Genomic DNA, 12,680 nt, shown 5'->3' with positions numbered 1-12,680 from the left:
ATAAGGCAAAGTTAAAAACCGTGTGCACAATTCAGGAAATTTTTTTAAAGATTTAAAAAAAAATTCATCAAAATTTTGCACTTTTCAGAATCCTTAGAAACTTATGGGGTATGCAGTTTTGTAGCCTATTCAATTCTAGTATAATAAATCATAAATATAATAAATCACGTTAAACACTGAATATTGTAAACAACGAAAGTGTGCTCTTTACGTGGGCGCCACTGTAAATGTAATTGAAAATATGAATGTTGTGAATGAAACAAGCGATGAAAAGTGTTTATTCTGGAGATTGCTGTGACCTAAAAATATCAAATTCACCAGGCGTTGCTGATACGATTTCCGGGGCCAAAGCAAGTGAGGGTGAGAGAAAATGATGAGGCATGTAAACAGGAATGTTTGACGGTTGTGACATCTGCATCGTGCTTAACAGAGAAGAAAACATCTTGGCGGTTTCGTGGCGATCATCCTCTAACATTTTTTGCGTCTCTTTGCGATTTCTTTCTAATAGAAGTTCCACTTTACTAAAATGGGTTTCGTCTTGCTTCTTCAAGGAATCGACTAAGTTTTCCTGCGTTTTTTTCCACTCGTTTGTAAAAGACTCCATAGCTTTCAGATATGAGTTTTTTTCTGAAAATACATAACATGTCTTTATGATATGCAAACACGTCTTTAACCACAATACTTAACGCACTTAGATTTTTGAACGTTTTCGGATTACGAGGAGTACTGCATGCGGGACTGGATTCCGAACCATCGGCATGATCGTTTTCTTCAATACAATCTGCTTCCACTTCTAAATAGCTGCTTTGCGAAGTATTTGTGTTGTCTGCTGGCCGCTCGGTTTGTGAAGTGTCCACGCCCTCTACAGATACTGCAGGTCGATGACCAAGCACTTCATCTAACATTTCGAAATAATCACAGGTTTGTCTTTCAGCACCACTGCTATTATTATTCCGCTTGGCTTTGTAATAATCGCTTTTCAGCGATTTGAACTTCGCTCTAATTTGGATGGCGTCCTTTTTGATTCCTTTGGAATTCAATGCACGAGCCACTTCTTCAAAAATGCTTCGATTCCTTTTTATTTTGCTGTCCAACAATTTTAATATATGCTTTTCTTTTATAATAGAAATCATTTCTATTATTTCTTTTTCTCTCCATATATTTCTTTTCTTTTTATTTTCCATTTTATTTCACATTTCACACCAGCTTGTATTTCTTTGCTGAAAATCAACTTGAGTTTGGCATACAATGCTGCCATTCCTCTTCAATAAGAGCTGCAGCAGAAAACTTTAGTAGCACTGAAGTTTTTGAAACAAATTAAGCTTTAATTCGCATGAAAAAAAATTGGTAATACTTGAAATATACTTTATTTAAGATAAATAATTTACTATCAAATGTGTTAATAAATTAGTTAATGTTTTACTTTACAATGTTAAAACAAATTGCAATAAATCTTAAATTAAAGAAATTGTGGTAACACTGTTCGTATGCTACATTGAGCGGAACAGCTGATCTCCAATTCGCTTTGAGTGAGAGCGGTGTTTATACACTCTTTCTAACTGTCTGGAGAAATAAACTACCGATTTGAAATGGAGTGTGAGCCAAAACACTTCGCTCTTTCAAAGCGAATTGAAATTCAGTTTATACATATGTTCTGAATCGCGGCGAAATGAATTAAAGCGACTTAGGCATGCGTATAAACGTAGTAACAGTTGGCTTTTTGATTTCGAAAAGCACTTCATCAGCAGGAAACGCAATGTTTTCAGATCTAAATATTTCAGTATCCTTTCCAAATCCTTTTCCACAATTTTCGTCTCTCTTTGATAAATAATTGCAAAAAAGAAGCCCCTTTTCTTGTTTCATTGAGCTTTCGCACTGAATTTTTTTATTTTTTATTTTTAATTGGCCATGCACACTGTACATAAAGGAAGTAACGGGTGATTTTTTTGAGGTTAGGATTTTCATGCATTAGTATTTGACAGATCACGTGGGATTTCAGACATGGTGTCAAAGAGAAAGATGCTCAGTATGCTTTGAAATTTCATCATGAATAGACTTACTAACGAGCAACGCTTGCAAATCATTGAATTTTATTACCAAAATCAGTGTTCGGTTCGAAATGTGTTTCGCGCTTTACGTCCGATTTATGGTCTACATAATCGACCAAGTGAGCAAACAATTAATGCGATTGTGACCAAGTTTCGCACTCAGTTTACTTTATTGGACATTAAACCAACCACACGAATGCGTACAGTGCGTACAGAAGAGAATATTGCGTCTGTTTCTGAGAGTGTTGCTGAAGACCGTGAAATGTCGATTCGTCGCCGTTCGCAGCAATTGGGTTTGTGTTATTCGACCACATGGAAGATTTTACGCAAAGATCTTGGTGTAAAACCGTATAAAATACAGCTCGTGCAAGAACTGAAGCCGAACGATCTGCCACAACGTCGAATTTTCAGTGAATGGGCCCTAGAAAAGTTGGCAGAAAATCCGCTTTTTTATCGACAAATTTTGTTCAGCGATGAGGCTCATTTCTGGTTGAATGGCTTCGTAAATAAGCAAAATTGCCGCATTTGGAGTGAAGAGCAACCAGAAGCCGTTCAAGAACTGCCCATGCATCCCGAAAAATGCACTGTTTGGTGTGGTTTGTACGCTGGTGGAATCATTGGACCGTATTTTTTCAAAGATGCTGTTGGACGCAACGTTACGGTGAATGGCGATCGCTATCGTTCGATGCTAACAAACTTTTTGTTGCCAAAAATGGAAGAACTGAACTTGGTTGACATGTGGTTTCAACAAGATGGCGCTACATGCCACACAGCTCGCGATTCTATGGCCATTTTGAGGGAAAACTTCGGAGAACAATTCATCTCAAGAAATGGACCGGTAAGTTGGCCACCAAGATCATGCGATTTGACGCCTTTAGACTATTTTTGTGGGGCTACGTCAAGTCTAAAGTCTACAGAAATAAGCCAGCAACTATTCCAGCTTTGGAAGACAACATTTCCGAAGAAATTCGGGCTATTCCGGCCGAAATGCTCGAAAAAGTTGCCCAAAATTGGACTTTCCGAATGGACCACCTAAGACGCAGCCGCGGTCAACATTTAAATGAAATTATCTTCAAAAAGTAAATGTCATGGACCAATCTAACGTTTCAAATAAAGAACCGATGAGATTTTGCAAATTTTATGCGTTTTTTTTTAAAAAAAAGTTATCAAGCTCTTAAAAAATCACCCGTTACATAACAAAATTAAAAAATTAATGCCATTTTTGCTTTTTCATAGCTCATTTGGTGTCAGAACACCTACAACCCCAAATTTCGAAATGCTCTCGAAGCATTACAAGTAGTTAATACAACGTCTTTTGGGAATGTTTTTAAGATCTTACGTATATTGGCACTTTTGCCCGTTTCAATAGCCACATCTGAACGAAGCTTGCCTGAAAAGAATTAAAATCTACTTGGGAAATACAACATGTCAAGAAAGGCGCAACAGTCTAGCATCTATGAATATTCACAAAGATGTAAATTTTTCAGTTGACGAAATTCTAGAAGAATTTTTTAAAAAACCACGAAAAATTTGAAAATTCTTCGTTTCATTGATTTATAAGTAAAAAGAAAAATTTAATGTGTTTAAAATTGTCAAAATGTTTTATAAATAAAGCGAAAAATTGAATATATGATTTTAAAAATTCGTGTTTGAAACTTTATTACGCATACTTTCTTCTGAAGAGCCTTTTTTCTAGACCCATATTAGTGAGATATTATTCTTTGACTTGAGGGGGGGGGGAGGGGTTTACTTTTTTCTAATTTTGGCAAAGTGCTTGATATTTGATAATTATGAAAAAAGTTTTTGCTGGGACGTGTAATTTCACCTATACATACGGATATGAATGTTATGGATGTCCGCCTTCAAGGTTTTCCAACAGCACAAATTTATACAAAACAACAAATCTGCATCGATGTATAGAATAAGATTATTTTCACTCAAACCAGTAAATAATGGTTTGCTTTACTTAGTATGCGTATCTACTCAAAATAATAAATATTTTCTCTTACCTCGAATTCGCAACTCCCAAGTGAGGGTTATCAAGATGGTTACAGGAGCCATCTAACGTTCGATAAGCTGATTTCTCACATTGAGCCGGAGACACAGCACATATCGCCACTCCACCAGTAGGGAAATGAGGACCATAAGCTGGATTGAACTCACCAAAAGGATTTCCGGGTGCTGAAGACGTAGGACCAAAAAGGCCATTCCTGTTAAAAATATTAATTTGTAGGGGATCAGAAAAACAGAAAATATGCGGAAAATGCTCTACGGATCATTCTGAGCAACTTTGCTTAAAAAACTACAACATTTTTTAGGAAAAACTTAAACAAATAGCTAATCTATTAGTGTAAGGGTACAAAAAGTAGTTTTTTTTTTTTAAAATACATATGTGATCAGAATTGAAAAAGATATCGATTAAGCGGTGACCGTCTGTCCGTCCGTGCACACGGAACTCGATTAAAAATCGAGATATTTTGAAGAAATTTGTAATGTTTACCTCTTTTGAGCATAGGACAATAACAACGCCTACCTTCCATATAACGGTAGTTTTCAGAAATATGAAAACTGCAATATTTTAATAACTACTGAAGCTTATTAACTTAAAATTAATATTTACAATTTACTGGAGCTAATTTATTAAAAATTCATGCTTGCAATAATTATTTAGAAAAAAAAATACGTCTATGAAAAAATTTTGGAAAATGGGCGTAGTACCACCCATTTATGACCATATATGTGAATCTCGGTAACGGTTCGATCAATTTGTACCACACTCGGTACGATTATTGTGCTTGCCACATAAAAGCAAACCATTGAAAATTATTGAAATCGGACCGGTCGAATTTTACGATTGTACGTTGCAACAAGTTCACCACCTTGTAACTTAAAAACTTTAGAAGAATACCTAATAAAAATTTATGTTCCGATGCACTTTAACATTGAATACTTCTTCTTCTTATTTTTTGGCGTTGTAACCGCCAAAGCGATTTTGGCCGAGTTCAGCAAAGCACGCCGGTCGTTTCTTTTCTGTGCCAACTGACGCCAATTGGAAACGCGACGTGAAGCCAAGTCCTTCTCCACCTGATCTTTCCATCGCAGTGAGGGCCTCCCTTTTCCTCTGCTACCACCAGCTGAATACTTTCAGAGCTGGAGCGTCGGTGTCCATTCGAACGACGTGGCCAAGCCAGCGGAGCCGCTGTATTTTAATTCGCTGAATTATGTCCATGTCGTTGTAAATCTCATACAGCTCATCGTTCCATGGTCTGCGGTACTCGCCGTCGCCAACGCGTACAGGCCCGTACATCTTCCGCAAAATCTTTCTCGAACACTCCAAGAGCCGCCTCAGCGGATGTTGTCATTGTCCATGCTTCTGCGCCATATACCAGCACGGGCATGATAACTGACTTATAGAGCGTGGTTTTCGTATGTCGAGAGAGGACTTTACTCCTGAATTGCCTACTCAGTCCAAAGTAGCACTTGTTGGCAAGAATGATTCTGTGTTGGATTTCAATGCTGACATTATTATGGGTGTTAATGCTGGCTCGCAAGTAAACGAAATTCTCTACTTTCTCGAAATTGTAACTGTCAACAGGGACGTGGGTGCCAAGGCGCGAATGTGCTGACTATTTGTTTGATGACAGGAGATACTTCGTCTTGTTCTCGTTTACCAACAGACCCATTCGCTTTGCTTCCTTATCCAACTTGGAAAAGGCAGAACAGACTTCGCGGTTTTTGTTACCGATGATGTCGATGTCATCGTCATAAGCTAGCAATTGCACGCTCTTGTAGTAAATTGTTCCTGAGCGGTTCAATTCAGCTCCAACATCAGATTAAAGAAGTCACATGAAACGGAGACGCCCTGTCTGAAACCCCGTTTGGTGGCGAACGGCTCGGAGAGGTCTTTCCCAATTCTGACGGAGCTGGTGGTATTGCTCAACGTCATTATACATAGCCGTATGAGTTTTGAGGGGATGCCAAATTCAGACATAGCGGCGTATAGGCAACTCCTTTTAGTGCTGTCAAAAGCGGCTTTAAAGTCGACAAATAGGTGGTGAGTGTCGATCCTTTTCTCGCGGGTTATTTCCAAGATTTGGTCTATGGCGAATTTGCCAGGTCTAAAGCCACACTGATCAGGTCCTATCAGTTCATTGACGGTGGGCTTCAGTGTTTCACACAATACGCTCGATAATACCTTGTAACCTATGCTTAGAAAGCTGATAGCTGGTAGTTGGCGCGAATGGCGGGGTCACCTTTCTTGTGGATTGGGCAGAGCACACTTAAATTCCAGTCGTCGGGCATGCGTTCATCTGACCATATTCTGCACAAGAGTTAATCCATGCACCTTATCAACTCCTCACCGCCATACTTGAATAGCTCAGCTGACAGGCTGTCAGCTCCAGCGGGTTTGTTGTTTTTCAGCCGCGTTATTGCTATACGTACCTCGTCATAGTCAGGCGGTCGAACGTCGACTCCATCATCATCGACTGCGGGCCCGGGTTCTTCTTCTCCACAACTTTCCGTGCTGCCACCATTTAGTAGGGCGGAAAAGTGTTCCCTCCATAATTTAAATACGCTCTGGACATCGGTTACTAGGTCGCCATTATTGTTCCTACAGGAGTACGCCCTGGTCTTGAAACCTTCCGTAAGTCGCCTAACTCTCTGGTAAAATTTTCGGTCATTCTTCCTGTCGGTCAGAATTTCAAGCTCTTCGCACTCACGTATTTCGGCCTCCCCCTTCTTATTGTGGAAAATACGTATCGCTTCCTTCTTCAGATCCCTATAGCGGTCCCATCGTACCAGTTGTTCTTTCGGGCTCGCTGAAATCCGATTACTTCTTCTGCGGCGGTACTTAATGAGCGGGAAATGTGGTTCCACTGCTCGCATATGTCGGTTTTTTGAAGAATTCTATCTGAGAGCTGGCTGTCTGTTGTGATGTTTTTCGACATTAAGCTTTCCTCTCATATTTGGGCGCACATTTTTTGCTGCACAGAGGCGAGTGCGTATCTTGGCTGCAACAAGATAATGGTCCGAGTCGATGTTTGGGCCTCGGAAGCGTGCCTTCCGTCTATCACAACATGGTCGATTTGGTTTCTCGTTTTTCGATCCGGAGACAGCCACGTAGCTTGCTGGATATTTTTACGCTTCAACTTAATACTGCATACTACCATGTTTCGGGCCCCGGAGAAGTTGATCAGCCTCAATCCGTTGTCGGACATTTCGTCGGGGAGGCTGAATTTTCCGACGGTGGTTCCAAAGATCCCTTCCCTTGGAGGGGGGGGGGTTTACTCATCCGAGGCTTTGCCCTGCTTCTTCACTGTTAGTGGTTTTTACGTGGCGGGTCCCAAACCCAGCGCACAACCCTTTGCTGGGGCGAGGGTAGTTTCGCAACCATATACACGTTTATATAGCGAGCCGCTTGCTCCAAATAACACCCGCTTGCAGCCGCACCTCTGGTGAACAGACGCTGCAGACTTCAGTAAAACTTTAAACCGAATAAGTCGGAGTGGTCCCACCGAAGCTCCCTCTCTTTATACCGTGACCCAAGGCTCCACTCGGATTGGTTACCGCATCTCGCACATGGGTTGCTCACGTTGCCTAGAGTGTGCGAACGAGGAGGCAAGAGTCGGGATTGAGTATAGCCATGCAACTGTAACTGCATACCCAGCGCAACGACTATACCCCATTGCACTCCAACATTAAATACAACCATTCTGTTATATACGGCAGTCCGCTTCTATTCAAATTAATTCGCCTCACGCATTTCTTCCCTCCAAGGAGCGGCAGAAATAACTCATATTTTGTTCATCCAGCAAATGTCATGCTATCAATGCTTTACGATGATCATAAATCAGTACGCGACCAGGCAATAAAAAATTGTGTACTACCTTAGCAACCTTTGCAATGCAGAAGAACTTAGAGAGAACAAGAAATGTAAAACTAATTTTGACTGCTCCAATTATTTCAGTATGATAGATTTGGATGATGACTGTGTTTCAACAGAACCGCCATTTACTGCATTCCGCATACCCATTTGAAGGAATATTTAGAATTTGAAGACCCATCACTTCCTGACCCACAAGTTCCATGCCACATACAAGGAGCTGGACGACATGTTCAACTGCTAACCAGTGTTTCTCGGCGCGTAACGGAAAAAAATCCTGAAAGTGTTATGACTGTGACTGATGTTAATCGAAAAAAATTACCACGCGTGGAAAGAAAGCAGGACCCAAAAACTTAGTTATTTAAGCATTTAAAAACAAAAAAAATAAATGCTTTTTGTACCCTTACACTCATAAATCAGTTATTTGTTTATGTTTTTCCCACAAAATTTTGTATTACCTTATACGAAACTTCCCTTTAAAATTCGCTGGCTCGATTTTAGCAAAAAAAACCGACTTCAACTCTCATATAAAAAATATATATATATATATCTCGTGATCCACTGATCGGATCTTAACCAGATAAGTATGGAGCCACCTCTCCGAAGTAAAAAGAATTATCGAAATCGGTTGACGTGGTCCAAAGTTATGCGGTAATATACATAAAAATAAATAAAAAAATAAAAATAAAAAAAATATTCCGACGAACTGATAACCTCCTCCTTTTTTGGAAGTCGGTTAAAAAGATAACCATTTTGAAATATGAGTGTTTTTAATCTCTAGAAAATAACTTATGCAACCTCACATACACGGTTTTCATTATCTTGATACGCGGTTTTGCCTTTTGTTGATACGCGGTTTTTTACTTTAACCTACGATATGCATGTATATGAATTTCCTACTCAAGGACAAATAGTTATAAACAGGGAACGGATTTTATGGAAATTGCCTTTTTTCCTGCTAAAGAGATAGAGTATATTCGATTAAGAATGTCCACGATTTAGCTTTCTCTGATTCCATATATACCCATTTGATGTTACCTTTTTTTGCCTTTTTTAAGATATTTGCCTTTTTTTTGTCTTTTTTAAGATATTTACCTTTTTTGCATTTTCTACCTTTAAAAAAGTGATTATAGCATTTACAATTTTTTTTTTTTAAGATTAAAAAATATACACATGCCCATGCGGCTTATATGTAGAAGCGCAGGGACCTCTTGCCAAATTGGTGTTGGAAAAATTCAAAGCCGTTTTCTCAGCTAACGTAGGCTTGGAGACAATAAGGGGTGTGGATAAAATTGTAAAGGGCGAGAAAAACGCCCTTATTCCTGATAATATGAACGTTTCAAACGTTCCATATTTAAATTGGGCTCCAATTGTATCAACTTACGTCGAGCGCACATTTAGTACATTCAATGCTTTTCTTCCAATGAAAATGCTGCCAGAAAACTTCAAAATGTATCTTGTGGTTCAATGTTACTACAATTATACAGATTAAAGTTGTATGAGTTAGAAACTCGAAAGGATAAAATAGTCCAAGACTCAAAGTACAAATTTTTCATATAATGAAACTAGTTCATAGTTTTTCTCTTTTTACTTGTAATATAAACATTTCTAAAATAAATGTATTTTTTGATTGTTCTTCGTATTTTCTGTCTTTTTTAGTGCCTTAATTTGCTTTTTTTGCAATATCTAGTGCCTTTTCCTGCCTTTTTCGCTATTTTGTTTTGCCTTTTTTTTCAATACCTAGTGCCTTTTCCTGCCTTTTTCGCTATTTTATTTTGCCTTTTCCAGCCTATTTTGTTATTTTATTTTGCCTTTTTTATAGGGTTTTAGGTCCTAAAAATCCGTTGCCCGGTTATAAATAATTACTTTTATACTAGTTCTTTATTATTTTTTTGTTAAACAATTTTTGTTCTTATTTTCAATACTTACAAAAAATAAGCTAACCGTCCCGTTAGCGCCGCACACTGGCGCATCAGAGGAAATATGTAAATTTTATATAGGTCTTCAGATGTTCTATTTTTATTACACGGTGATGGAAAAAATGTGCGAAACACACCCGAAATAAAGCTTTGTGTAGTTTGTAGCTATGGTCGAGAAACAACATGTAACGTAGCTTCAATACGCTACACTATGTATGGGACATACCTGCTAGGGAATCCAGTCCCGCATAAAAATCGTGTTCGCGAAAGCTTGCGGGATTGAGGTCATCAATCCCATGGATCCGCGTCTTTTTTATATCCCTGCATTTTTTAAATATCAATTTTGAATATAGCTGTTTACAGGAAATAATATGATTTCTTTTCAGTCACGCGGATCCGCGGGATTTGTAAAGCAGGCGATTTGATTTAAAAAATCGACGTATTTACTTTTAATTACGTTGACTTTTTTGATAATATTTCCGTGGGAATGATAAACTCTTTAAAGTCTCATCTTTTAAATTCGACCTTATTTTATTGCGCAATCAAGAACTTTTGATTTTGGTGGTTATGCATAGTTTCGTAGGTATATGGTCAAAGTCGTTTTATCTGTTTGGTATTTCTCAGAAGAAAATATATCATAATAAGATTTACTGTAGTGTTTTATTCGATCTGAAACAATACCCGCTGGCTGTAATCCCAAAACTAGCTAAAACATCAGTGATTCTGGATTATTCAAATTTAACTTAGTTTTCCTGTTTTCCAGCGTCACTGTTTTTACCGTTTGATATTTAAAAAATGGCGTTAAAGTAGGTAATATATTCTATATAACATACTGTTGAAAATTACACCAGAGCTGAATGTAGGCCTCTAACAGATCCAGAGTTATGAGTATTCGAAATTTAGCATCTGAAAGGAAGCTAAAAAAAATAATTTTTTCCGCTGGCACACTTATTTATCGATAGAAATGGACTATGTTCATAAACCGGCAAGTGTACAAAGTTTACGCTAGTTATCAAGGCGAACGTTTGCAAATTTTAATCAAGTACGCAGGACCAAAAAAAGTCGACGAAAGGTTAGTAAAACCAGACCGGGTGTTTTATATGTTTTTTGGGTCGCTGAACACAAATCTGAAGTCCGTTTTGCTTCATCACGTCAGGATTTGCTTCTAACCTCAAAACACATTGGGAAACTCAATGAACTCCTCCAAAAGGCCTTCTGAAGAACGTCCTATAAAAGCCCTTCTGGAAGGCCTTCTATGGGTAGCGAAAGAAGAAGTCCTTCAATTAATGATAGCCGATGAAAAAAAGGAAAGGGGAAAGGAATGTAGAGTGGAAATCCTCTTGACGCTCAGGAAGGCCTTTTGGAAGGGCTTTTAACTCCTGAAATTATCTACTGGGTTATAAAATGATGCCATGCACGACGAACATTTTGGCGGGCACGTTCAAAACTCGTATTCGTCTTTTAATTTTTTTTTATGTAGTCCCGCAAATCCCGCGGATCACGCATGTGTAATCCCTCATATCTGATCCCGCTTTTGCGGGACCCCGCATTTTCGGATCGGATTCCCTAATACCTACAATATATACCTACGTACAAAAAAGCTGACCTACATACATCCATACCACGGTTGATGCGAATATTATTCCGAAATAAAAGTCTTTTCCGGATAATAAACAAACCACTTATCCAAATTAAATAAGTTTGGCATCAAATGAAAGAGGACTTAAATAGCTTTAAAACTGAAATGTCTTAACGAGGAAAGCCACATGTTGAAAAATATTTCAACAAAAAATGTTAATTAATTACCATAGAACAACCCTTGTGTCAGGTATATGCATTTCTTTAGTATTAAATAATAAGGAAAATATAAATAGAGGTCGTTCGTTATTTCTGTTTAAAAGCTATTTCAGTCCTCTTACATATGATACCAAATTCTTTTGATTTGGACAGGCCGTTTGTTTATAATCCCGAAAAGACCTTTATTTTGGAATAATATTCGCAACAACCCTGAGCCATACACACATACCTACGTACTGAAAGGTGGAAAGATACAAATTGGTTGGTTAGTATGCAGAATAAAGGAATCCCGTAAACCACAAAACTATTTCCGCTGCCTGGAGTTCGGGCATGTGGCAAAAACTGTTGCAATAAAGATAGGTCAGGTCCTTGCAGACGATGTGGAGATTATGGGCACGAGTCGAAAGACTGCCAGAATGGGTTTCGGTGCATGATCTGTGCTAATAAGAACCCCGAAGCGGAAAATCAGTACCCGGGAAGCATTAGATGCCCAGCGTACAACAACACGATAAGTAGGTTACGAAATTGAGGTTCATGCAACTAAACTTGTCCCATTGCCAAGCAGGACCTGCTTGCACACTAGGCTGGTCCAAAAATGCATGTGAAAAAATAAAGGCAGATTTTTTATGCTCCCACCCCTAGGATTGTTCTATACCGAAAAAAGTATTCCCTTATTTTTTTACTTTGAATTCAAAAAATATTTAGAGGTCGCTCAACTCGCCTAAAGTTTCCAATGTATTTTATATGCGGAAAAACAACTTTTCGTACAAATAGTATAGCATAGTTAAAAATCAATATTTTTCTACCAGTAAACTCTGTTTATCTGCAGGTGATTCCCAATAATAATACCCAATTGTTTCTTTAACCATTTTTTCATCGCAACTAAAATTGATAGGTCGCCAAAAACCAAAAAAACCCCGAAAAATGCAATGGGGCGACCAATAAACAATCGTTTCTATTAATAACTGGTTAAATAAACAATTGGGTATTATTATTGAAAGTCTCCTGAAGAGAACCAGTGTTTTCCGATCG

General features: G+C 38.3%; 1 protein-coding gene across 1 annotated transcript in view; it reads right to left on the bottom strand.

Moving 5' to 3' along the window:
• The window catches only part of LOC118735196 (peroxidase), a 583,871-nt gene that overhangs the window by 558,128 nt on the left and 13,063 nt on the right, over positions 1–12,680 (bottom strand). Inside the window, exon 2 of the mRNA XM_036464843.1 lies at positions 4,058–4,258. Within this exon, the coding sequence (XP_036320736.1) occupies positions 4,058–4,258 (201 nt within the window). The remainder of the gene's footprint in view (positions 1–4,057; positions 4,259–12,680) is intronic.

This window comes from Rhagoletis pomonella, unplaced genomic scaffold (assembly GCF_013731165.1).
Source record: "Rhagoletis pomonella isolate Grant_MI unplaced genomic scaffold, Rhpom_1.0 Rhpom_scaffold_00001, whole genome shotgun sequence".
NCBI lineage: Eukaryota > Metazoa > Arthropoda > Insecta > Diptera > Tephritidae > Rhagoletis > Rhagoletis pomonella.
The sequence above is the reverse complement of the archived record's forward strand: the minus strand, read 5'-3'. Positions and strand labels throughout refer to the sequence as shown.